Source organism: Neomonachus schauinslandi, chromosome 13 (assembly GCF_002201575.2).
Source record: "Neomonachus schauinslandi chromosome 13, ASM220157v2, whole genome shotgun sequence".
Lineage (NCBI taxonomy): Eukaryota > Metazoa > Chordata > Mammalia > Carnivora > Phocidae > Neomonachus > Neomonachus schauinslandi.
This window is the reverse complement of record NC_058415.1, coordinates 80258624-80285499: the sequence shown is the minus strand read 5'-3', so window position 1 is coordinate 80285499 and position 26876 is coordinate 80258624. Positions and strand designations below refer to the sequence as shown.

At 36.4% G+C, this 26876-nt stretch overlaps 1 protein-coding gene across 1 annotated transcript in view; it reads right to left on the bottom strand.

Annotated features, from left to right (window-relative positions):
• The window catches only part of CNTRL (centriolin), a 75420-nt gene that overhangs the window by 46880 nt on the left and 1664 nt on the right, over positions 1 to 26876 (bottom strand). Inside the window, exons 2-10 of the mRNA XM_044920482.1 lie at positions 26143 to 26273; positions 22557 to 22687; positions 21038 to 21179; positions 18496 to 18682; positions 14515 to 14708; positions 7605 to 7724; positions 6718 to 6946; positions 5248 to 5357; positions 2621 to 2815 (exon numbers count right to left, since the gene is read on the bottom strand). Coding sequence (XP_044776417.1) covers positions 2621 to 2815; positions 5248 to 5357; positions 6718 to 6946; positions 7605 to 7724; positions 14515 to 14708; positions 18496 to 18682; positions 21038 to 21179; positions 22557 to 22687; positions 26143 to 26273 — 1439 coding nt within the window. The remainder of the gene's footprint in view (positions 1 to 2620; positions 2816 to 5247; positions 5358 to 6717; positions 6947 to 7604; positions 7725 to 14514; positions 14709 to 18495; positions 18683 to 21037; positions 21180 to 22556; positions 22688 to 26142; positions 26274 to 26876) is intronic.

Sequence of the window (26876 nt, the reverse complement as noted above, 5' to 3'; positions counted from 1 at the left end):
GACAGGGAAATAGTGGGCGGGAGGGCTTTCTAAAGCTGTTTTCAAATTCACATGCACTTCCCTCTCTGACAGCCACATTTTTGTAAGCGCCTCCGAGCCTCAGTAACTTCCCTGAGCTTCAAACCACATTCCTGGCAGAGTGAGCGGCAGCCCAGCTCGTCCAATCACGAGCAAGCGTTGTAGGCAGGCCCCACCCTCCGCGCTTTAAATCACAACACAGGAAGCTCCCAAGGGCCAATCACGCACAACCTTTGCAACATTACTACAGGCCGATTGCCCGCCGAGAACAGTTAGTTGCCTTTCGCTTGCACAGGGCATTGCCAGGTAGGGAAGAACAACACAAATCTTCCTTTATTATGTGTGCTGCTGTGGTGTCTGTGCCTCTAGCTATGTACATTTTGTATAGCTAAAATGGGATTTGATTTTTAAATAGTACTTTTTCCTTTTGAAACCTAGTTAAATGCTTCTGTTTGTTGAAAACTTGACTGGTTTGGCTCTGAGCTAATTTTAAAAATAATTAATCTCTGTAGACCTTTAATTCTCTTGTGGGTAAAGGGTCACTGCCGTAGCACAGCATGGGCTCAGCCTCTTCCTAAAAGGGTGAATTTAGGAAATCAATCTTTTAAAATCACATTTTAATCTTCTGCAAATAAAAAAAAAAAGTCACCAATCCTATGGATGCTGGGATGAAGCTCCTCACCAGTATATGCAAAAACCCCAACATGGAAGACTTCATTGGCACTTAATGTATTTGTTCTCATCATATCTCAGAGCCACATAATGTTTTCTAATCTCTCAAGCTTTTACTTTTAAATTCTATTTGCACTTTATCTGATTAGATAATAAAAGTTAACTGAATAAAATCTGTCTCCATCTATAGAAAAATATGCAGGGATACCACACTTGATTCTTTCCCTTTTGCTAAAATGATCACATGTTGTAGAATATGATGCCTAACAGGAGCCTAACATTAGCCAAGAAGGTGACTTTGTGCAAACTAGAAAAAGATGCTCCCTCTCGGTGAACAAATTAAAGAGACACCCTCTGGGGCTTTGACTAAAGCTATAACCTTAAAAACGAACCATTAGTCGTTTTAACAATACCAAAAAGGAACCTTAAACAGGTTTGTATGTTTCATCCCCTCTAACAGAGCAGAGACTGACTGACTTTCAAAATGTGGATGCCATTCCTGCTTCTCATTTAACTCCTTTCTGTGCGTAATTCTTTACAGAAATCCATGAGGATTAGGCTCCCTGTCTACCAAGAATATCAAACTCATTTGTTAAAAGCAAACATACAATCTAGGTTCTAATCAGACTCATAGATCACAGTACTGGAGGGAGCAGCAAAGCAGCTTTGGATAGTGCCTACACGCTGGGTTCCTTCCTACCTTTCCCAGATGCAAACACTCATAAATAGAGGGCTGGCCCCCGGGAATACAGATAGCAGTAGGATATAGTTCCTGTCCTTAGGAGCCCTACATAGGGTGGCAGACTTCCAAACAAATTAATGCAATAAGGCAAGATATTATTGACCATATTACACATTACTTAAAATCTGATTTTTCATGTAACGAAAATTCTTTAAAATAATCAAGTCCTCTTTTAGTTTCAATTTTAATACTTAGACTTAAGCTTTTGTTAGAAAAGGCCTTATTTCTGTGAATGATATGGTTACCTTTAGTCAAAATTAGCTGGCCTGCAAAAAAAAAAATTTACCTACAATACATTATTGAAATATTTAAAGGGATAACCAAATAATTTGACCAGTATTTAAAGTAATGATGGTGCATTGACCTTACCATGTTAAATTCTAATGATTTCTCTTAAATCAGAGATGTTAATGTTCTTTTAAAAAATAACCTTATTATTCAAAGTATAGCAGTGAAATATGCAGGAAATATTTTTACTAATATTTTTACAAATATTGGGTAAAATGTAAGCCATTAGTAAGACTTCTCAGAGGCAGAGACAAGAACCTAAGTCCATCCTGCAGCCACCAGACCACCTCTCGCCACATATTAGGAAGACACGGTCTAGAGAAATGTTTCCTTTTTAAGGACAAAACAAAACAATATGAAACAACAAATAGCTTTAATGTAATATTTGCATAAAGGATTAAAGAAGAGGTAGAGAAAGGACTCTAAACCCCTTTCAGCTCTCTCATCTCACCACCTTGCTCTTAAGAAAACAAAGCAAGAAAAGAGAAAGGGTAAGAGGTTTGTTTGGACAGCACATGGAGCAGGTTTCTCTTGATTTGGAATATAATGATATTCAACAGCCACTTAAAAAAAGGTAAGTGTACCATGCATCTATCATTCTACTGAAAGCTATCTCCTTCAAGCCTTAGGTTTTGTTTTCAACACAGAGATATATATACTTCTATATATAAGTATATATGCACGTATGTTATGTATATACAGACATATGGGTATATATAATACACATACAGATATATATGACATACACGCATACATAAACATATGTATTACTCCAATTTGTGCAGCAAACTAAAAAACTTTCAGAAAGAACTCTGAGGCTAAAAATGAGGAGACATAATTTCTAGATGGAATGATATTCTAGTCCCTATAGAACAAGCCAAAATATCTTCATTTACTTACATGTTTTGGGTCTCTGGAATCCAGGCTATCTATGGCTATTTGCAGGTCCTTGATATCATTCTGCTTTTCAGCAATTTCTTGCCTTTGCTTTTCCATCTGTGTTTCTAGATCCACAGCTTCTTGGCGTAATTTATTGAGAAGCTGTATCCTACCACTCAACTGCTTGAAAAGAAGGTCTTTCTCCGATTCTGAAACCTAATCACCCCCCATACCCCAACACACAATTAACAGAGGATAGCAACAGTGATTTACAAATTTAAAGAAAACTTCTAAAATTTAAAAAGGTATTCTGTGCTCTACCAGTTTTTTTAATAAAGTAAAATGTTAAAGTCATCTAGGCATTCCATTAATATTTTATACTTTATGCTTATTACATGTAGAAAATCTTATTTTATAAAAGTTTATGAAAACTCATAAAAGCAGGTAAAAGTGAAGTTGTCAATTCCAGTATAAGCAACTTGTAAATTATTAACAATAATAACCATAATATTAATAGTCATCTTTATATAGTACTTACCCCTGTTATGAGCATGTCAAGCAAATTAATAGTATAATGAAAATTTAGGCTTATATGTACTCATAAAATAACTTTTCAAGCACATTTTGTAAGCATCCATTTATTTAAAAATTAGGTACATTATTTACATCTATTGATCTACCTATATAGGCTTTGGTCGACATTATTATAAAACATTCTTTTTTTAATTATTAAAATCATTTTTGATGGCTCCCTCTACCTCATCTCCCACTTTCAATCCATTTTTTTTTAAGTTTTTATTTATTTAAGTAATCTTTACACCCCATGTGGGACTCGAACTCATGACCCCAACATCAAGAGTCGAATGCTCCTCCAACTAAACCAGCCAGGCACCCCTCAATCCATTTTTAAGTCTGATCAGTTCACCTGCCAAATTTTGCTGACAATCAGTTTATTTCCCTCCACATCCACCATTGCCCCCCTAGTCCAGGCCATTACCATCTCTTGCCTGTACTGAACAACAGCCCCATAGGAGATTCACCCATCTCCATTCTTTCTGTCTCCCTCACCCTATTTCACTCTCAGGCAGTAGCCAGAGTGACCTTATAAAAATACAAACAGGATCAGTCATTCTACTACCTAGTGTCCTTCAAAAGCTTCCCATTACCTTCAGACTAAAATTCAAATGCCTTACTCTCTACCATAGGACAGCCTATGAAGCCTGGCATAATCTTTGACCTCATCTTCCACACAGTCTCCCTCCCTCGGCAGAGAAAACTTTAGTGTGAAGGTCTTTGCACCCACTGCCTGGAATACTCGATCCCCTAACACTACCTCGCTGGCTCCTTCACATCCTTTGGGTGTCAGCCCAAATGTCACCTCCTCAGAGAGGCCTTTGTGGCTCCACAATCTAAATTATATCCTTTTTATTGCCTCTCCTAACTTTCTGTTTTTTTCCTACAACACACATGTTGTTTAACTATATTTCCTTTTTACTTTTTTAATGCTTGTTCATGGCCTATTTCCTGTCCATGTGGGAGGGAAATATACCTGTTTTATTCATCACTCAGGGCCCAGCCCTGAGTATTTATTGGTATTTATTGGTAAATACGCATTTAGGTGTCACTAAGTTATAGCCCCCCAGTCAGGGGCTAGCATATAGTAAGCTTCCAATAAACTTGAATCAATTTCTAGTTACTATATAATTTTAAAATCACAATATAGTGTATCTTTTGAAAGAATCTATAATTTGGACTTCACATTCTTGTTTTACCTACTATGGTATGCATGCAGTTACCAACATAATTTTGAAATACTGATTTTTAAAAGTTGCAAATAACTGTAAAACCTTTTACACACTTAAAAACTGTCAAGATACTTCCTTTTTAAATACTCCCTATGCAATTACATCATGGGTTTAAGCTATTTATTTCTTCATGACATACTCTGGTAATTTCTGAGAGTGTAACACCTCCATCTTTTTGTTCACCATATTTTATATCATTTACATTTTTGCTGCTTGTGTTTGATAATGTGCACGTATAGTAAAGATGTCTTCTGACTCTTAATCTAGGTCCCAGGATCTTAAAGGTGGTAGTGCTTAAGTAAATTAGAACCAATATAACAGGGGCACCTGGGTGGCTCAGTTGGTTAAGCAGCTGCCTTCGGCTCAGGTCATGATCCCGGAGTCCTGGGATCGAGTCCCGCATCGGGCTCCCTGCTCGGCGGGGAACCTGCTTCTCCCTCTCCCTCTGCCTGCCTCTCTGCCTACTTGTTCTCTCTCTCTCTCTCTCTGTCAAATAAATAAATAAAATCTTTAAAAAAAAAAAAAAAAAGAACCAATATAACAGAAAGCATCAACCTCCCCGGGTAAAGTAGACACTTTCATAATAGAGTAGACAGAACACCTCTTTTTACATAAACTATAAGTAATTTATTTCTGTATGCTTTATAAAATGTTAATAGAATGTCATCATGAATGGAAGGAAAATGTAACTGGAAAATACTAGAACCACAGCTGATGCTGAAAACTGTTACTACGTAATTAATTAGGCAGCACTGATTTAAAATGTTTAACATGGTTATGAAGGAAGAAAACACATTTCATTTTTTTCATTTCCTCCTGCATTGCTACTTGGCTTTTACGTACTTTTTTAAGTTGTATAGCTTCTTCCAGCTGTTTAAATTCTTCAGTAGCTTTTAAAATTTGTTGTTCTGCCTTTTCTATTTCATCGTGTAGCTCTGATAGTCGAGTTTGTGCTGCAGATTTAAAAACCATGAACATAGACACACACAAGAAAAATCTTGAATTCTCAAATTTCTACCAGATTTTTTTTCTTCACAATAACCTCCTCCTCCCAATTAAATTCTGTTGTTATAGATCACAGAAATTTAAAAAAAAGAAAAGTGATTTATGACAGTTTTCCACTCAGTTAATCTCTAGAATAGTTTTTTGATATGCTATTGAATTATAATTGATCATTTTATTCATAAAATTCTTAACATAAATGGGGCTTTACTTGATGCATCCAACACTAAAGAACTCTTCTGAGAGAATAAGGATTTATTGGTAAATACGCATTTAGGTGTCACTAAGTTATAATTAGGTTCAAGCTATTACAAAAACTCTGTTAGAGGTAATTACTTTATGATAGGGCTTGGTATCAAGAAATTCACCACTGAACAATGTCTTCCAGCTGGGGGTGATCTCAAATCAATTACTCTCTATCTCAAATTTCCAATTTCTCTCCTTCCCTCCCTCCCTGCCTCCTATAAAACTATGAGACCCTTGAAGCTAGTCTACACATATATCTGATTTATTTCTGCTTTCCTCTTCCGGAACTTTGTACAGGGTGTATGAGACAGACAACTCAGTCTCTTTTCTCAACCCTTCTCCAAGCCAACCTTTCTACTGGCCTTCCATGTTTTCCATTTAGCTACCAACCAAGGGAAGATGAGCTGCTTCACTGGATTGGTGAGAGCCCCAGAATGGGCCACAATTACTAGGGGGATACATAAACTCAGATCTGCTTTCTTCTTCCATATCCATGCAGCTCACTGGGTAAGTGGATTTAGAGTATGCCACTGGCAGGGTCTCTAAGAGCCCTCTTGGATTGACTTCTTCTTTATGACTTGCCAAGAAGTGGTAAGATCCTTTCAATTAGATGTTTTGGGACAGGTTGGTAAGAGTCAGAAGCTGGTCTTAGGCCCAAGCCTAAGGAGGGTGCACTGATCCAGCTTATCCAAAGCACTGCTTTAGGTTTTGGCTACATGCATAATAATCAGTAAAGTGGTACTTGCTACAATTATGACCAATTATATCTTTGAATGTGCAGCTCCAACAGTGAGAAAGACCTGCTGGCAGGTCAAGATTTAAGCATTCTTGGATCCCCTGGACATGCTGCCACCAAATTACTGTCAAGAACTCCATTTTCAACCATAACAAGAATCATTAAAAAATGATTTGCTCAATGAATCACTACTTTTTTTTTAGGCTTTTCATGTAAACAACAAAATAAGTACCTTCGGCATGTTTAATGAAAAGAATTATAAAACAAAATTTGCCTATATATTCAATCTTTTTATATTTTTAAAAGAATTTAAAATAACTTTTGTTAACCTGCACTTATTTTTTTTTCTTTGTCTTCCAGTTGTATGTCCAGTGATGCATCGGCTCCCAAGTTCACATGCTCATTTCTGAGTTGTTCCCCTTCGTCTGGCTCCATCTTCTTGATCTTTACTGTCTGGGCATTTGCAATGATATAACTCTCTGTAGTGAACATATTTCTCTTGTATCTGGATTTGCCAATGTAAGGGCTTTCATCTGGGGTTTTATCAATTTCGACATACTAAAAGCAAAATAAGTAAATATTTATGGTTCAATAAGTAACTTCTAAGCAGCCAAGGGATATTATTCATTTTATTAGTGAAGAACATATCACAGAATTGCCTAAATATTAATCCTACATGCCTAGAAGTTGAAAAATATATACCATTTTTTATCTCACTCTTAATATACCAAAAAAGAACTAAAACAAAAAATGGTCTCTAAGAATACCTCCTATCCCCAAAAAGTGGGGTTAGTTTGGTTGATTAAAGAACTGCCTACAGTTTTGTGATTAATAGCACTGCTTAATCTCTCCAATCAGAGATTTAGGTGTTTTATTTTGGTTTCGCAGCTGATATGTAAGTAAAATCTCAGTCTAATAAATTTTAGTAATTGATTTTTTTTTTATGAACTATTGGTTGGAATCACACAGATTCTCTTGGGGCTTTTTATCTCTTTTGGATGCTGCTCTAACATACTGAACCAAAAAATTCACTGATTCAACCACAATACGTTTACTCTGCTGATGCCCTCATAACAAGAAAGTGGAATGGTTACTGATAAAGTCTCTTAAACATTTTTACCATCCACCTTACCCCACTCCACTCTCTGTTGGCTTTAACTCTGGATTACTAAAATGTTAAACTCTAAGTAAATAAATAAATAAAAGTTAAACTCACCTCTGATGGGTAATAATTTAGTGGCTCAAATTTGGCATCAATTTTATAAAAGGCCAATTCCTGTTCCATCTCATACTGTTTCTGACATGCTCGCATTAGTTCCACGGTCTTCTGTTTTAGCTACAGCCCCAAGTTGATATGAAACACACATAGTGTCAGTAAGTTAGTATAAAGGTACAATGGCACGGCAAGTTCCCATCATAACTAATAATTAGATTGTTTTAAACCCCACAGCAAATAGCAGAACATTCACAGTATTTTACCTTCATTCTAAAGTATTATAAAGAATGCAGTATAAAATTATCACTTCATAAAAGATCACGTAAAAGACCTTTGAAGTTTATATGCTATTTCAATAGGATACAAGGAATAAAGATTTAAAAAAATCATTTAAATTTGCTTTACCCAAACATGAAAATAATTCTGTATCCATTATTTTTAAGTACTCTATTAAGTATCTGCTTCCTGATTTTTCAATAATTAACACTAATTTACTTAACTTACTCTGCAATGTTAATGATAGCTTCAAATTATGGATAGAGATGATATCTGGGATTAATTACAAAGGACTCACAAGAAGGAGTGAGAAGGATGAAAATAAGAGATTGGTTTTAATTGTACTTGTTGTTGCTGTAGTATCTCAGTGTTCTGAACAGTACTTTTGTAATAGAGGATAAAGGATGTGAATAAGGTCAATCAGATCCCAATATATAATATTAAATTTTTAATAAAGTAATTCTACTATAATTACAACTTTTTACTTATTCTTAGAAATTTTTGGAACTAGAAGAAAAGAGATCATCCAATTTAATTATTTGAATTACAAATAGAGAAATTAAGTCCTAGATCGGTGAACTGTCTTGTCAAAAGTTACATATTAGATTAGTGGCAGAAGCTAAATATTTTATTAACTACCACTATCAGCTGCCTTCCTCCTGAACCAATCCTGTGAGTTCATTTCAAAGGTCCACTAAGTGATTTTTGCCTTTTTTTTTTTTGACAGCATCAGATAGTAGATATCAGACAAAAAACATGCAGAAAATTTTCATTAATATGAAAATAATGCAAGCTGAAGAGAATAAAACATAAACAAACATGAACATTTTACAAGGCCCAGGAACTCAAAGTCGTGCACAATTTAGCTTACAGTCATCTCCTGATTATCCGTGCAAGTGGAAGTAATGCTAAACTGAATGACAGGTAATCTTGATCAAGTGCTCACATATGCCAGAACGTGTGCTATCTCACTGACTCTTGACAGCTACCCTATGAAATGGTAAAAGCTGCACCAGGAGGTTAAATAACTTGCCCAGTTGCACAGCTCGTAGTGAAGAGGCAGAGTTCAGTTACAAGTCTCCTGATTTCCAATCTAACACTTCATCTATTATACGATGCTGCCCTTGATGTCCTGCTGTAGGGTGTCCAGCACATTACCCACATTGATGCTTTCACTGAATGCTTTTAAGTCCCTGAATCTCAAGAAAGCAACTCATAACCAATAGCATCAACTAATCTTGGGTTTCTCTTCCCAAAGATCATTGGCAGTAGGGCCAAACAAAGGCAAATGCAACTGGAACCGTGGACAATGTATGGCTTGGTCTCTGCAGGCAAGTAATATATACTCTGTGCATTTTTAAATTACCTTTGTGTCTTTTTAGTACTAGCCTTAGCATTTAGTAAGCATTCAATAAATGTCTGCTGAAGAAATGCAAAAATGAGAGCAAATTAGGAGTCAAAGGACCTGGAAAGTAGGCTACTTACAGTATTAGTTGTGGATAATCAAGAGTTGACTGCAGTTAACATATTTACCGGTAAGAAAAATGATACAAATTCTTTCCCTCACATTCAAATTCACTGTCCTATGTACACAACCATTAAAAAAATTACACATACACACACAAGCACATTTCTTGAGAAGGCAAGCCAGTTTCAAAACTTAAGATGTACACAGCATATTAATACAAGTTATCATGCAAACCATGAAAAACAGTGTGCAATTCAGCCCTGAAGGAACTACCTTTAAGGAAGAATAAAGAATCGTCAGAAAATGATCTGCAAGAAACCAAGACAAGGGCTAAAAGGAGAAAAAAGCAAACAGAGGCCATCACCTGGAGAACTCTGGAGAGTTAAGCTGTAGTAATAGAAGCTGCTCTTTACTGACAACTTACCTTAGGAAGATAATGTTACTAGAACCCGCACCATTCTTATATGGACACACATTTTATCATCATTCTATGTTACAGATTTACCACCTTCCATTACTTAGCTTAATTCAATTCAAATTGTTTTCATATTCATTACCTTATTTAGTCCTCACAACTCTGTGAGGCTGGCAGGACAGGTAAATCATCCTCATATTAAAAATGAGGAAACTGAAGAACAGGAGTTAAATAAGTTGCAAAAAGACAAAGAGTAATATTAACATTAAAGTTAATTAAATTAATATTTGTTGGTGGCGGAAGAGGGGGACTATTATAGTTAAATGGCACCAGAAGTTTTACTTTAATGTTATTATGTTTCTTTTATAGGTTAAATGACCTACTATGTGAAGAGTTACTTTATGAAACTGGAAAGCATTATATAACTGTAGATGATATTATCACTAGATATTCTGCAGAAGATAATGGAAAATATTTTTCAGTTGTGGGCTCTTAGAATAAGATACAGAATTCTTTTTGAAACAGAATAGTCTTTTGGAATACTAAAAAAAACAGGTGAAACAACATGAATTTAAAAAATGAGGGTTGCTGGAGGGGAGGGGGTTGGGAGGATGGGGTAACTGGGTGATGGGCCTTAAGGAGGGCACAGGGATGTAATGAGCACTGGGTGTTATACAAGACTGATGAATCATTGAACTCTACCTCTGAAACTAATAATATACTATATGTTAATTAATTGAATTTAAATAAAAAATAGCCTGTTGATTAAAAAAAGAAAAAAGAAATTTTAAAGACTATAAAATAGCTAATAAATACATATGCAATACTAACTCTCAAACAACTAAAAAAAAGTGAAATTAAAGCAATGAGATTCCATTTTTTTCCTATCCTATTTATAAGTTCAAAATAATAATTTCAAGTGGGGAATTGGGTTCTTTCACACACTGCTGTAGAACCATAAAGCAGGTATATGCTTTTAATATTTACCAAAATTTAAAATGCAGATTACACAGTAATTCCATTTGTAGTGATTTCTTAAAATTATTTTTTTTTTTTAGTAACCTCTACCCCCAACGTGGGGCTTGAACTCATGAACCTGAGACTGAGAGTCACATGCTCTACTGACTGAGCCAGCCAAGCACCCCAACTTGTAGTGATTTATACCAAGGAATTACTATTATGAATGCATAAGTACATATTTACAAAGATTTTCTCTGTGTATTGTTTCTAATAAAAAAATGGAAGCAACCTAAATATTCATCAATAAGAGTAGGTTAAATAAATTATTGTGTATCCATATAATGGAACAATATAGACTTTGAAAAAAGTAAAAAAGATTTATATGTGTGTATATGTGTGTGTGCACATGTGTGTGGGTATGTTTTATAACTTGGAGAGCTATGATATATATACTGCTTTGTAAAAAAATAAGATGCAGAATTAAAAAATATAGTAAGGTTCTTTTTTATCGCAAAATATTTAAAGGTACATATATTTAATTACATATATATTATATAACTATATGCGTACATTTAAGCATAGAAAACTTTTAAAAAGGATTATATACACCCAGAGAATAGGGAAGGGAAAGAGTGAGACCTTCATTTTCCACTGTATACATTTGTGTGGTCTAAATTTGTTACGATAAATATATACTAACTTCATATGTCAATATGTTTTTAAACGGTTAATGATAAAAATAACAATGACATAAAGAAGAGCAATGTCTTCTAACCAAAAATAGTTACTGAAAATAAACCCAGCAAAAACTGTTGACAATTTATAAAACATTTATTCACAGCACAAACATATCAACATAAGTAGAAAAAAGAATATTAGCAACTATAATAATCCATAATTTTGGGATAGTGCAAAGTCAAAAGATGCAACATTTTGCCCAGGTTTTCTTTTTCCTTTTTTAAGATTTTATTTATTTATTTGAGAGAGAGAGAGAGAGAGAGCACAAGCAGGGGGAGCAGGAGAGGGAGAAGCAGGCTCCCCGCTGAGCAGGGAGCCCCATGCAGGGCTCGATCCCAGGGTCCTGGGATTACGACCTGAGCCAAAGGCAGACGCTCAACGGACTGAGCCACCCAGGCACCCCTTGCCCAGTTTTTCAATGAGCTAACTAACATGTACCAGGGAGTCCGCATATAGAAATTATGTTTTTTTATTTTAGTAATAAAAGATGGATTCTATGTTATAAAAAAGATCAGTAAGTCAGGAAAATTTATTAAATGTTCACAAATATCAAGTAATACCATAGTAAGTACTGATTTTTATATTTGTATTTTCTTTTACTTTTTTTAAGTTTTATTTATTATTTATTTTTAAGTAGGCACCACACCCAACATGGGGCTTGAACTCAAGATCAAGAGCTGTACACTCTACCAACTGAGCCAGCCAGGTGCCTCTATACTTGTATTTTACATACAAATGTTAAGTGGTGGCTGCTAAAATAAAATTGATTGTCACGTAAGTTTCCAATGATTTAATTAATCATCATTATGGAATTATGGAATAGAGAGCAACAGATGTATAATATAAAACTACTGATAATTATCAGATTATTAACATCATATATAATATGCCTTCAGAATATGGCTGACATATTTGAAAACTACCTGCAAATAAGAGGCATATGAAGAAACCCACAAATGCTCTGAATAGTTAACTGACAGAGCTGGGGAAGATGCCCTGTCTTTCATCATGTCCCCCTGCTATAAATCATCTTTTTCCTCAGGCAAAGAAGAGCTCAAGAAAGAGGTAGTAAAGTATTCAGATTTCAAGTAACAATTTCCATCTCTACACAGAGAAGGAAACACTCTTTCCTTGCTAAAAAACAAAAGTGCTTAAGCAGAGTTCTTGTCAACAAAGCAAGTCATTCAAGGCAGAATGCCCATCTTGAAAGGGAGGTGCAAAAAGAAAGAGAACTATCTAGGATATCACTAGTTATATGAGAAATCAAATTCTCTTAAGTTATGCACAGATCAGAAAAAGAATTGTCAAAAGAAAAAAAAAAGAGAGTAGCAATAGCTACGTTTTCCTTCAAGGAAAGTAACCTAATTATTTTACAGAATCAGATTCTCTGGGTTGAAAAGGCCTTTTAAGGTCATTTAGCCCATCTCCCTAGCTAATGTCTTTTATCTTTTCTCTAAGCCCTGAGCATATATGCCAGTTTCAGTGACAGCAACCCCATTCCAGAGTTATCACATTTTGTCTTAGGACAGTTATTAGAAATTTCTTTTTTTTTTTTTTCCCTGAGAGAGAGAGAGAGAGAGAGCGAGAGAGAGAGAGAGAGAGAGAGAGAGAAAGAGAGCGAGAGAGAGAGAGAGAGCGAGAGAGCGAGCGCGTGCGAGCACATGCGCGGGGCGGGGCGGGGAGGGGCGGGGGGGGGGTGCAGTGGGCTAAGGGAGGAGGGGTCAGAGAGAGAATCCTAAGCAGGCTCCATGCTGGGCGTGGAGCTCCATCTCATGACCTTGAGATCATGACCTGAGCTGAAAGCAAGAGTCAGATGCTCAACTGACAGAGCCACCCAGGTGCCCCTAGAAATTTCTTTATTACTAAATGAAAAATTGTTTTGTTATAATTCTATTTGCCATTTCTTAATTTTATCTCATGGGATCCTGGTCAGTAACTTTGGTCCCTCTTCCAAGAAACAGTCCTTTGATTCTCTGAAGATAACTGTCATAGCTCACTAGATTGCCTCTTCTCCAGCTTGGACACCCCTGTTGCTTTGGCCACTCCCCACAGGGCGTGGTCTTGAGGCCTTCGCAGTCTCTGGGTCTGGCACCTTCTGATTATAAGCTATCTAATCTGTCTAAATCTCTTTTAAAATATCTTTTCTTCCTATTTCAACCATAAAGCCAAATTATATAAAATTTAAACATTACAGATATGCATAAATGGCAATTTGAAAGTGCTTTATAATTCCACTCCCCAGAAATAACTACTGTCAAAAGTTTGGTACATATCTACCATTTTCCCCTACATACACTTATACTATTATATATACTACCTATAAAGCATTGTACTTGATATACGGTTTCATAGCTTGCTTTTTTCACATAGCAATATGGATTAGACATACCTCCATATCAGGACATACAGCTCTACCTCATTTTAATAGCAACACAATTATTCTACCAGATGGATATCCACCGAGGGACATTTCAGCTATTTTCAATATTTTACTAATATAAACAATATTGTAGTGAATATCCCTGTATGTATGTGTATATGTGTAGATACATAATATCTTTATACATTCTTGCTACAATTTCCACAAAATGTATTAGAAATGTGTATCATATATAACTATTATATATTAAATAAGTATATATAATATTTCTAATATATAGAACATAGGGTATGTCCCTTTAAATTTGGATAATTTTGCCAATTTGCCTTCTAAAAGTTTTTGCCAATATACAGTCTCACCAACAATGTTGTTGTTAAAAATAAAATACAAACATCTAGGGGCAGTCTGACCAACTCCTCAGTGTGGGGTTCCACTGTCCTCCTTTATTTTGGATACCATACTTCACATAATGCAGCGAAGATAGTATTCGTCCTTTGGGGACCCATGTCATGCAGTGCACGGTCAACTACAATTTGTAGAAACTTCTGCACAAATTTCTGTTAAACCACATCTTCCTCATTCTACAGTCAAGAAGTTTTGTTTTTAGACCCAAGGACAAAGAATTCTCTATTTCAAGAGAATATAGTCAAAGCAATGTAAAACACAGGCTTACCAATTCATTTTTTGTGTTTAGGTTACTCTCCATCTCTTCATAGCTCTGTTTTTGTAACCTGGCCTCCTCTTTCAGGGATTTGTTCAATTTATCTTGACTTTTAATTTCCTCAAGGAACCTTGTCTGCTCACTCCTAAGCTCTTCAGTTTCCATTATCTTCTTCTCCAGATCTCTTTCCAGTCTTTCTACCTCGTCTGCCAGCACAAATTTAATAGTTTATTAATAGTTATATTTTCTACTTAAAGAAAGGTAAGAATATTTCTCAAATAATAGCAAAAGAAGTCTTAGAATAATATAAATACAATTCTACTTTGAAGACTATTCACTATGGTTTCGGGGAAAAAAAAAGACAATCTTGAGCGAGCAAGTGATTTATATCTAAATGTGAGAACGCATTATCATTTGGATAACAATTTTAAAAGATAACACATTACAGGGCACTTGGGTGGCTCAGTCTATTAAGTGTCCGACTCTTGGTTCCAGCTCAGGTCATGATCTCAGGGTTGTGAGATCTGGCCCAGTATCGGGCTCCACATACAGTGGGGAGACTGCTTGAAGATTCTCTCCCTCTGCATCTGCCCCCGCCGCCCACCGCTCTCCAGCACTCTCTCTCTCTCTCTCAAGTAAATAAATAAATCTTAAAAAGAAAAAAGATAACACTTTACTTCCAAGTATTTCATTCAATTAGCATGTTGGTAAATGAGGTTTTTTCCAGGTCTCCTATTAAAAACATGTACTATTTTATCTGATATTAGTAATTACACTTTAAAGGATGCTGCAAGTAGGTTTGCAAAATACTCTGTGATCTTAAAAATCCTTCAAAGGCTTCCTACTATGGATAGGATAGCATCCAAAACTTATATGAAGAACTCACACAGATCTTCATGATTTGGTCCCAAACTCCCTCTCCAGCCTCATTTTCAAGTACACCCACTGCAGCCTTTCTGAAGTGACTCCATTTCTTGAGATTTGTGATGCCTCTTCTTACCTGCAAGCTTTTTTTTTTTTTTTTTTTAAGATTTTATTTATTTTAGAGAGAGAGAGAGAGAGAGAGGGAAAGGCAGAGGGGTAGGGAGAAGGATTAGCAGACTCCCTGTTGAGCACAGAGCCAGACCTGGGGGCTTGATCTCACAATCCTGAAATCACTACCTGAGCCAAAGCCAAGAGTCGGATGCTTAACCATCTGAGCCACCCAGGCGCCCCTGCAGGCTTTTATTCACACCTCTGTCTGGAACTTTCTTCTTCTATCTCCTACCAGCGTATTTTGTACCCTCCAGGTCTTAGTTTTGAAAAATATTTGGAGAAGCCTGCCCTGACTCTATCCTCTCCCCAGGTGAGATGCTTCCCCAGGGATGCTCTCAGGTCACCCTGTACCTCTGCTGTGTCCTTCCTCACACAATGAGTTATAAAATGTGGTCAAATATCTATGCATCTGCCTTTCCCACTAAAGCTTTGTAAAAGCAGAAACTGCATCTGTCTGGCTCACCGCTGGATCCCAAGGACCTTAAAGGCTCCTAATTAATATTCAGAGTCATAAATAAGCCTAGGTAATTTAAACATTTCCCCCAGAAGTGTATTTATATGAGGACTTTCCTATGCACTATTTATATTTTTAAAGATTCCAAAACATAAACTCAGGGTAACAAATATTGAGTTAGGAGATCCAAACTAATAAATATTTACCATATTTCTCAAGGATTGTATCAGACCATATGAAACTGCTATACCGTTTTTGTAAGCCAAACTGCTATACCGTTTTGTAAGCCAAAAAACTCCTATACCGTTTTTGTAAGCCAAAATGGACTAACATCAATTTCAAATGGTTGAACCTACAAACTCATTTCCTAATGCTCTAAAATAGTTAATTCATACCTTCCTCTTTCTCTTCAAACCTCCCATACTCCTTCCATTTTCTTTCTCAGCTGATGATCTCCTATTACACTGAGAAAAGAGACACCACCCATGGGAACTTTCTCATTTTCCCACCACCAAAGCCACAAAACTACCCACACCTGCACACACCTTTGCTCCCTTCTGATAAAGTGTCCCTCATATCAAGAGACAATCTTTCCTCTTTTCTCTGATCTCATCTTGTCTTTTCAAGGACCATAAGAATTGAGCCATGATGGTCTCTCCACTCCACCCTCAAATATTCTCTTTCTTTCTTCAGTTACTAGCTTTGAGGTTTATTGCATTTTCTTCTGCCCATTTCCTGGTCTGGAAGCTACTGGTGAATTTTTTTTAACTTAAACTCTACTCTTTTTAAAAATCCATTTATTAGGTACTAGGAGAGAGAAATTGTGGGAGGAAATTTCAAACCTTCACCCAAATGTGTCCCTTCCATTCGCTCTTGGATCTATAATCTAGCATTTGTTCCAACCACTCCTTAACCATGCTGGTCAAGACCATCATGTATTGTCAATCTAAAGCACCTCTCTGTCCTCATCTTACTTTTTCTTTATGTCTGCAACATTCAACCTAACTGACCACTTCCTCTCGTGAAATCTTCTTGGGGCTTTTGCAACCCACTATTTCCTGGGTTTCCCCTTACATGGCCTCTCTTTCTCGGTCTCCTTAGATGGCTCACCTTGCTCTTCTCAACCCCTGCCTGAGTGAGCCAATCAATTCCAGTGGGATTAAGCATAATTGTTATGTAGACAACCCCCACATTTATGTCTCTATGAACTCCAGACTCATATTTCTAACCCTCTTCTTGGTTGTCTCACAGACATTCAAACTCAGTATTCTAAAGTCTCCCTTGTGTATACATAATATCACCAATCCAACCACTTACTCAAGCCAGAATCCTAGGAATTACCCCATTCATTAAAAAGTATTGCTGATTCTACCTCCCAAACTGATCTATTCCACATCCACCACCTAAATACAGGCCACCAACACTTCTATCCTGGATTACCGCAACAGCCTCTGGACATGTCCCTTTATCTCCATTTGCCCTGCTCCAAATCATTCTCCATCCTGCATTAAAAATAATCTTAAAAAAAATTTTTTTTAATATTTTATTTATTTATTTGAGAGAGAGAATGGGAGAGCACGAGATGGGGGAGGGTCAGAGGGAGAAGCAGACTCCCTCCTGAGCAGGGAGCCCGATGCAGGACTCGATCCTGGGACCCCAGGCAGTCGCTTAACCAACTGAGCCACCCAGGTGCCCCTCTCTTAAAAAAATTTTAGTTCCAGTATACTTAACATACAGTGTTATATTAGTTTCAGGGATATAATATATGATTGAATTCTATGCATTACTCAGTGTTCATCAGGATAAGTGTACTCTAAAAATAATCTTCTTAATATAAAGTGGATCATGTCCCACTGCTGCCTAAAACTTCTCATTTGCTTCCTACTGCACCTGAAATAAAATCCAAACCCCAAGGCCCTGTGTCATCTCGCCCCTCCCCCAGTTCTCCCAACTTTTTCTTGAGCTGTCCTCCAGTCATACTGAACCTTTAGTTCCTTAATTTACCAGCGGCTTTCCAGCCTGAAAGTGCAAGCTGTTCCTCTCTCTGAACATCTTTCTTCACATGGCTAATCCTCTCCTGCCTATACCGTCAGCTTATATGTCACTTCTCAGAGAGCCATTCCTTTATACCACCTTTGCCAAAAGGGGGTTCTCTCCTCTGTTACTTTATTTGGGTTTGCTTGCTTTTTGTCGTTCTTTTCCACTAAAATACAAGCTGCATGAAGTCCAGTACCATATGTCTTGTTCACCATTGTATCCTTAGTGCCAGATCCAGTGCCTGGCTCACAGTACATGCTCAATAAATATTTGTTGGTTCTTAGTGACATTAATGTATAATTGTTGTATAATGACATTGATGTTAATTGGTTTATGGGGGTATTTTTCAAAAAAATTTTAATAGCATTATAAAGCTCACACTTCAATATATTTTTCTGGATAACTTCTGAAAATAAATTCCTCCCCCACCCAAATTTAGTTTTTTTTTTTTTTAAATGTCACCTTACCTAAACTGAATCTCTCAAAAGCTTCTTGTCTGTCCTGGGTAGTTACTGGCTGACCTTCCAAACTTTCCAGTGAGCGAAGGTGAAAAATGGTAAACTGGATGTAATGAGGAAGGGTCACAACTGGATTTTCAAGTAGGATCAGAGAAGTCAAATCTTGAAGTAGTTTCAATTTGCTTACATCTTGGAGCTGAAATTATATATAATATTAGTATCTGTATAATTTAGTTTTAAAATAACAAAAACATACCTAAAGAAAGTAATAAATCAAGAAAATTGCTATCAACATGGCAAGGAACCTCGTCATGGAACCCATTATCCAAAATTAGTGGTGTGAGGGGAGGAACAGACAGTGAGTATCTGAGTATCTATAGTGTATCAGGGCAGTATTAGGCATTTTCCATATGCCATTTCATTTACGACTCCTCACAACAATCTATGATAGAAACAACATCTTAATTTTGTAGATGAAGAAACTGAGGTTCGAAGAAGTTAAATAACTTGCCCAAAGCTCAGCTTACAAATGGACAAAACAGGATTTGAATTCATCTGTGTAACTTTAAACCTATTATTTTTTCATTATACTGACTGAACACATCACAAATACAAATGGCTATAAAAAGGATTTTGGTAAATCTTTACTGATGACAATGTCAAATATAAACTGGGATGAGAAAGTAATAAAAAGTTAGAAATGATAATAAATATTTATTGAATGATTTTCCTGTTAACATCAGTTGACACTGAGTACTATCTAACAATCGACTACTTGGGAGGAATATTTATAGCAAATTTTAGATTCATGGCTACCTCTTTCCATCACAGCATAAGCCCCAAGAGCTCCAAGGTGATGCTGTGCAACATGATATAGGGTTTGGGCTCTGAGGCTCTTGGGCTGTTGCAGTGAAATGGTACAGAGTCACCTTACCAGACCTTTAGAAAGATGAAGTAAGAAAGCATGGACATTGTGAACTGCACAGTAATTAAACAAATGTTGTTTATCATACTTGGCTTCCACTGGTGAAGGTTTAAGGAGTTATTTAGTGTTTTAAAGTTTTTAAAACATTTTCACATCTATCATATTATCTGAGCCCCATAACACCCCTGTAAAGAAGGCATGGTAGGGTTTCTTTTCTCCAATTTAAACAGTGAGTTTTAGAGATAAAGGGATTCTCCAAGGTCACAGAAGGCAGGTCTAGACCCATATTAGGAAGCACATCTTTTTTTTTTTAAGATTTTATTTATTAATTTGACAGAGAGAGACACAGTGAGAGAGGGAACACAAGCCGGGGGAATGGGAGATGGAGAAGCAGGCTTTCCGCTGAACAGGGAGCCCGATGCGGGGCTCGATCCCAGGACCCTGGGATCATGACCTGAGCCGAAGGCAGACGCTTAACGACTGAGCCACCCAGGCGCCCCAGGAAGCACATCTTTTATTGTCTATTCTATGACTGATGTTCTCTGAGCATGATTGTTCCAATTTTAATATAGATTTAAGTAAATCAATGTTTTTACTTAACAAATACTTTTTTTAAAAAAGATTTTATTTATTTATTTGTCAGAGCGAGAGAGCACAAACGGGGGAGTGGCAGGCAGAGGGAGAAGCAGGCTCTCTGCTGAGCAGGGAGCCCAACACGGGACTCAATCCCGGGACCCTGGGATCAGGACCTGAGCCGAAGGCAGACACTTAACTGACTGAGCCACCCAGGCGTCCCTTAACAAATACTTTATTAAACACCTAACTGTATAAATGTTAGAAAAAAATCATAAATTATACTCCAAAGGAAAGCATACAGGACTATCAGATTATGTGAGCCATGATAACGAAGTTGCTCTACAATAAAAGAGCTAGTGATTAACCTCCTATAACACCTGACACACCTGATTATAACATAATCAAGCTTAATTCATGTGAAAAAAAACAAAACAAAAAAAAGTACTCAGTTCCTGGCATTCAGTGACCTGGATTCTGGCACAAGCTGCGTGACTTTGGGTAAGAGACTTAACCTGAAAATGGGAAAAAGACGATACTACCTGATAGTATTCAAAAAATAATCCCTTTACTTCCTCCTTAAGAAAAGTTTTCTGAGGCTCAAAGGAAATGATAGATGCAAAAATCCTAAGAGGTCAACTCTCAGTTACCATGGAACCATGCAAAACCAGAAATGCCTATATTTAAATACCCTAGAGGGTCCTAGGTTATGCCTAAATTTGATCTCTGGTCAAAGGACCAGGAACCTTAAATGAAGAAATCTCATTTTTTTTTTTTAAGATTTTATTTATTTATTTGACAGAGAGAGAGAGAGCACAAGCAGGGGGAGCAGTAGAGGGAGAGGGAGAAGCAGGCTCCCGGCTGAGCAGAGAGCCTGATGTGGGGCTCAATCTCAGGACCCTGGGATCATGACTTGAGCCGAAGACAGACGCTTAACCGACTGAGCCACCCAGGCACCCCAAGAAATCTCATTTTTAAAAACTGAGATTTTAATATTTTTTTCAACAAGTCTAAAAATTTGAAAAAAAAATTTTACTACTTTGAATAACTTACCGATGAAATCTTGTTGCCTTTCAGATTGAGGACTCGCAAAGATTTTAACTTCTTCCCTAACCATACTGGGATATGTTCAATTTCATTTCCTGCAAGGTTTAGCTTTTGCAGATTATACATATTTTCTATGCCTTCAATTTTGCTGGAAAGCAAAGGATAAAATCAAATTTAGTAAATACAATGATAGAGTTCCTCCACTGTATGTTTAAGAATAAATAGCCTTGGTTTTATGTGGGGTTACTTTTCATAATTATAATTTGTTAACCCTTTTATAAACGAGAACCAAACAAAAGTGGCTAAAAAGAAATTGACCAGAACAGCTAAGCTGCCAACTCTTCGTTACTGGGTCCAGGAATCCTACCCATCTTACTATCAGACTTTAGGATCCCACAACACAGAAAAGGAGAGTCTATCTGTGGCGTGGCATTATCACTACCCACTGGGAGCAATACTAGTGGACAGCCTATGTTCCATACAGTCCTGCACAAGAGATATCCTTAATTATTACCCTAAGTCATCACCAAAAGATTAGCTATGACAGCAGGATATGGCTGCCATTTTGAACTGATGGATTCTCTATATTTATGGACACTATATTTATGAACATAAATATTTTAATCAGAATACTTAGATCAATAAAACATCATTCATATTGATGAATTTTCATTGATGAAATATTTTCCCAATTTAATTGTCAATTTAATTGATTACAATTTAATTGTCATTTTAATTCCATGGTAAATTTTCTATGGGCAAATATTTCCAAGCTTCTTTATTTTCATGTTTATTTTATTGAAATTATTTTTATCAGGATCAGTTATTTTTTATACAAACTTTATATTAAGGATTTGATTCCATTTTTTTCCCCTTTCTTTTTTTGCCATATTAGAGCTTCTGCCGCTGTTAGTGGTTTTGTTTTGTTGGCCACTGTATGTTCCAAGTCTAAAGTGGAGGGAAGTATACAGATATAAAGATTTTCAAGATTCGATATTTGCATCATTTTGTTTATAACAAGTTTTCTATGTGTGGTTTTTGCCACTGTCAGTTTTATTATGTTTATTTCTCACAGTAATATATATAATGAAGTGGAAGCATGACTGAGTGTATTACAGCAATGAACAAAGAACATCAGGATAAACACATAGGATCAAAATACATTGAAATATCGTTAAGATCAAAATGACAGGGTTAAAACACTCTGCTTTGTGTCAACTTTCTTAATGTAGTAAGGCAGTGGATCAAAGACTCTATCTGTGAAAACTTCCTGTCAAAAATGGAATTAAAATAAAATTTGGTATTCATGTATCTCCTGTGATAATGCTAGAAAGATATTATTCTGTACTTTAGTAATGCCAAAACAAGAAACCAGTTATCATATGTGAAGGGTTAGACTAGCAATGAATGAGGATCCAAGGACCTGCTGTTTCCAAGGACTCTCAATTCAGTGATGTGGGCAACATTAATCTACCTCTTTAGCAAAGACAACCCTGCAATGCTACCTAAAGAAGTATTTACTTACCAGATTTTGTTATATGATAAGTTGAGTTCACGTAATTTTGACAGCTTGTCCAATTTCTCAATCTTCCCTATTTGATTATAGCTGAGATTCAGTACTTCAAGTTTAACGCATTTTTCCAAATTTTCGATATACTAATTGGAAATAAATGAGTAAATACTTTATATGACAGATGCCTTGACATAAAGTACAACATGTATGTATGTGCATCAGGCGCTGTTGTGATCAGTCACCAGAGAATAAACCCTTCCTGCTCTCCTGGACAATCCCTTGGCACAGCTTCCTTCAACCAGAAATAGCAGCTCTCCTCACCCCTCAGTAGACAACACTTCCTATGTATCAAGGAAATCAAGACTATCCAACAAGAATTCCACCTCACCTGTTCCTCCACTTCAACTTTTCTATGCCCCTCCCTCCTCTCCTTCTTCGAAGTTCAGCTAGGTACTTACGCTCTTGCATAACTTCATGTACCCCTCTCGCCACGGTCTTGCATCTTTAATCTCTTTCACTCCTGAATCTTCCCCATTATTCAATAGATACCCATTATGTACTTACTACATACGAGATGCACCGCCAGGCAACGGACACCAGTGAACTAGACAACTCCCCTGCTACAGGAGCCTTTGTTCGACAGGCTCAACCTCTTTCATACAAAACAAATCACCTCCTGCTAAACTTGTTTTCCTATCAAGCTATCATTTTAGCTCCTTTGTTGGTGACCACATTCTCACAGGAGTTGTGTACATTTGCTCATTCTGCCTTCCATTTATTCTATTGGTAAGGCAAAATATCTTCTGCTTTTACTATGTATTCAAATAGTTCTCTCCAAGATTGCCATTCATCCATCCATTCCACAAATATTTATCAAACATGGATTATGTGCCAGGGGCTGTCCTAGATAATAGAAATACATTGGTGAATAAGGAAACCAAGGTTCTTGCTTTCATTCACAGAGAAAGCCAATAAATAACATTTTCAGACACTGAAGTGTACTAACAAGAAAATAAAGATAACGTGATGTGACAGCCTACAAGGCAATGACGGGGCAGATTTGTCTGTGTTCACTGCGTAAGCATAAATGCCTGGCACAGAGTGGGCACTGAATAAACATTTGTTGGCAGAAAGAATGAGAGTCACGGAGAAGGTAGCTAATGGCAACTGGGTGGTAAGGGAAGGCCTCACAGAGGTAGTACACTGAACTGAGACCTTAATAACAATTCTCGGGGCAGAGAATAACAGGCAGAGTAGAAAAATACAAAGGCCCAGTTGGTTTGAAAAATAAAAGGGCTTTTTAACTGCCAAATCCAAATGACTTCTAAGTTTTCGTCCTAGTTTATGATTCTGTGACATTTTATATCATCCATTCTTGCTTGAAGTTCTCCCTCCTTTGGCCTCCATTCATCATACACTTAGATCTTCTGTTCTAATAGCCCCTTCAGACTTCTTCATTGGATATGCCTCTCCTGTGTGTGCTTTCTCTCTCTCTCTCTGATTCCCCTTCACTATTTCTCCTCTTAATCCCAGGCATTCTAGGAAGCTCTAAGTTCCCAGAGATCAGAAACTAAACTTATTTACCTGTGTACCTTTTCCCACAGCCTAACATAATGCCTGGCATATAATTACCATACAGTAAATATTTAGTACTTTGATTTCATTTTTGCAATTTGTAAACTCCAGAATGTCTCCTTTTTCCTTTTTAATTACACAAGTAAGACATAAATATATTCTAAAAAAAATTTCAAATGAAACATAAGAAGCTCTCTTCATCAAGTCCCCAGGCCTCTGTAAAAAAAATCCCACTGATCAAAGGTAACCATTGTTAAGAGGCTGACGTATAAACATCTGTATCTTTCTATTCATTTACATCCATATATACACAAATAGAAAAACAGAATTTTTAGACCTTACTATACAAAATGTTTTAGAATTTTTTTTTTCATTAAATGCACTGTGGACATTGTCCCACATTAATACATAGAGCTCTAACTTATTTTTTTAAGAAACTTGACAGTATTTCATGGTCTACAGGACCATAATTTATTTAACTGATTCCCTATTGATAGAAATTTGGTTATTTCCAATTTTTCTATTTTAAATAATGCTTAATAAACATGACTATATAGATACTTCTGGATACATGTGCGTGTAATATCAGTAGAACAGACATCAAGGAGTAGAACTGCTGGGTTGGTAAGTATAAATTCAGTAAGTATAAACTCAATTGCTGGGTCAAATAAGTACACTTGAAATTTGGATAAATGCTATCAAACTGTCTTTCTAAAATGCAGGAGCAATGTATATGTCCCACTAAAAAATATGATAATATCCACTTCCCACACCTTTCTGAACACTGAAATAATCCTTTTAATTCTTGTCCATTAGACATACAAGAATGAAAATGGTATCAAACTACTGTTTTCATATTTTTTTAATAAAGTTGAACATATTTTCATGTTATGATTAGCCATTTATAATACTTTTGTGAATGCCTTGTTCATATCCTTTGCACATCTTCCACTGAGTTATCTCTCTTACTGAATTGTGGAAGCTCTTTATAGCATATGGGTATTGTTATATATGTTGAAAACACTCCCTGACAGTTTAACTTTTTAAAAGATATCTTTCATTAAACACTTTAATCTTTATGTACACTAAGTCTGTCAATATTTTTCTTTGTGGCATTAGGGTTAGTGCTTGCCAAAAGGGCTTTCCCAACTCTAAGATTCTAAAATATACTCTCCTATATTCTTTCCTAATACTTCTATAGCATTTTTGTGGGTTTTGTTCTGGTTTCATTAAATCTTCAACCTTCTGGACTTAATTTTTGTGACTAATGTATTAGGCTTTTAAGTTTATATTTTTTCCAATTAAAAAGTTTAAGTTGTCTCTTACAATGTGTTCATGTTGTATAGTTTACGAATAAAGTAATAAACACTCCAGAGCAGGGATCAGCAAACTTTTTCTCGAAAAAGTCACATAGTAAATATTTTTGGCTTTATGGGCCCTATAGTCTCTGTGACAACTATTTACCCCTGCTACTATACTGCAAAAACAGCCACAGACAATATGTATACAGATGAGTATGGCTGTGTTCCAATAAAATTTTATTTACAAAAATAGGCACCAGGCCCGATTTGGCATACAAGCTATAGTTTGCCAACCCCATCTCTAGAAAGAATCCAATAATGTATAAAATAATAGGATCTTATGAATGTGAAGATGTCATACTTCTGATACAGAACTTTCACTGGAAACAATACAAGGTCTGCTATAAATTAGGTGACATTAGGATGAGATGTTACTGTAAATCTAATATAATCTTTTCATTTTCAGTTTTTTTTTTTTTTTTAAAGATTTTTATTTATTTATTTGACAGAGAGAGATAGCGAGAGCAGGAACACAAGCAGGGGGAGTGGGAGAGGGAGAAGCAGGCTTCCTGCCGAGCAGGGAGCCCGATGTGGGACTCGATCCCAGTACCCTGGGATCATGACCTGAGCCGAAGGCAGACGCTTAACGACTGAGCCACCCAGGCGCCCTAATTTTCAGTTTTAAAACATAGAAAAATTAAAAAACAATGCTGGTAACCTACCCTAAATTTCTTGCCACCATCTTTAGCAAGTGAAAGGTTCAGAGACTTTACCAAGGCCAAATTGTCCTGTTTAGTAAGTTTTTTAACAAGGGCCTCTGTAATATATCGGATTCCTGCATGTGAATCAGCTTCTGAAATTACAAAAACAGATCATCATCAGTAGAAGAGGACATCTCTGAAAAGCAAATTATTTTGATGTTATATAACAAAAAAAAAATTTTTTTAAGCCATGCAAATATAAAAACAGCTGGTTAGTTCCAATTGCAATGTTTTGATAATATTTTACTTTATATAGCATTATATTATAATAATTGCATACATATATAGTAATGTCAGTAAGTTATACTTTATAAATATTAGCTCTGTGCCAAGCTTGTGCTATATGCTTTACACTTACAATTTAATTTGTACAACATTTAAAACAGAAACTACTATTCCCGTTTATTTAAAAAAATTATAGGGGCACCTGGGTGGCTCAGTCGGTTAAGCATCTGCCTTCGGCTCGGGTCATGATCCCAGGGCCCTGGGATTGAGCCCTGCATCTGGCTCCCTGCTCGGCGGGAAGCCTGCTTCTTCCTCTCCCACTCCCCCTGCTTATGTTCCCTCTCTCACTGTCTCTCTGTCAAATAAATACATAAAATCTTTAAAAAAAAAAATGATAATAGTTTGCTCAAGATCTCGTGGCTAATGATGTGGAAATCCAGGACTTGAGCCCAGGCAAAAGAATCCAAAAC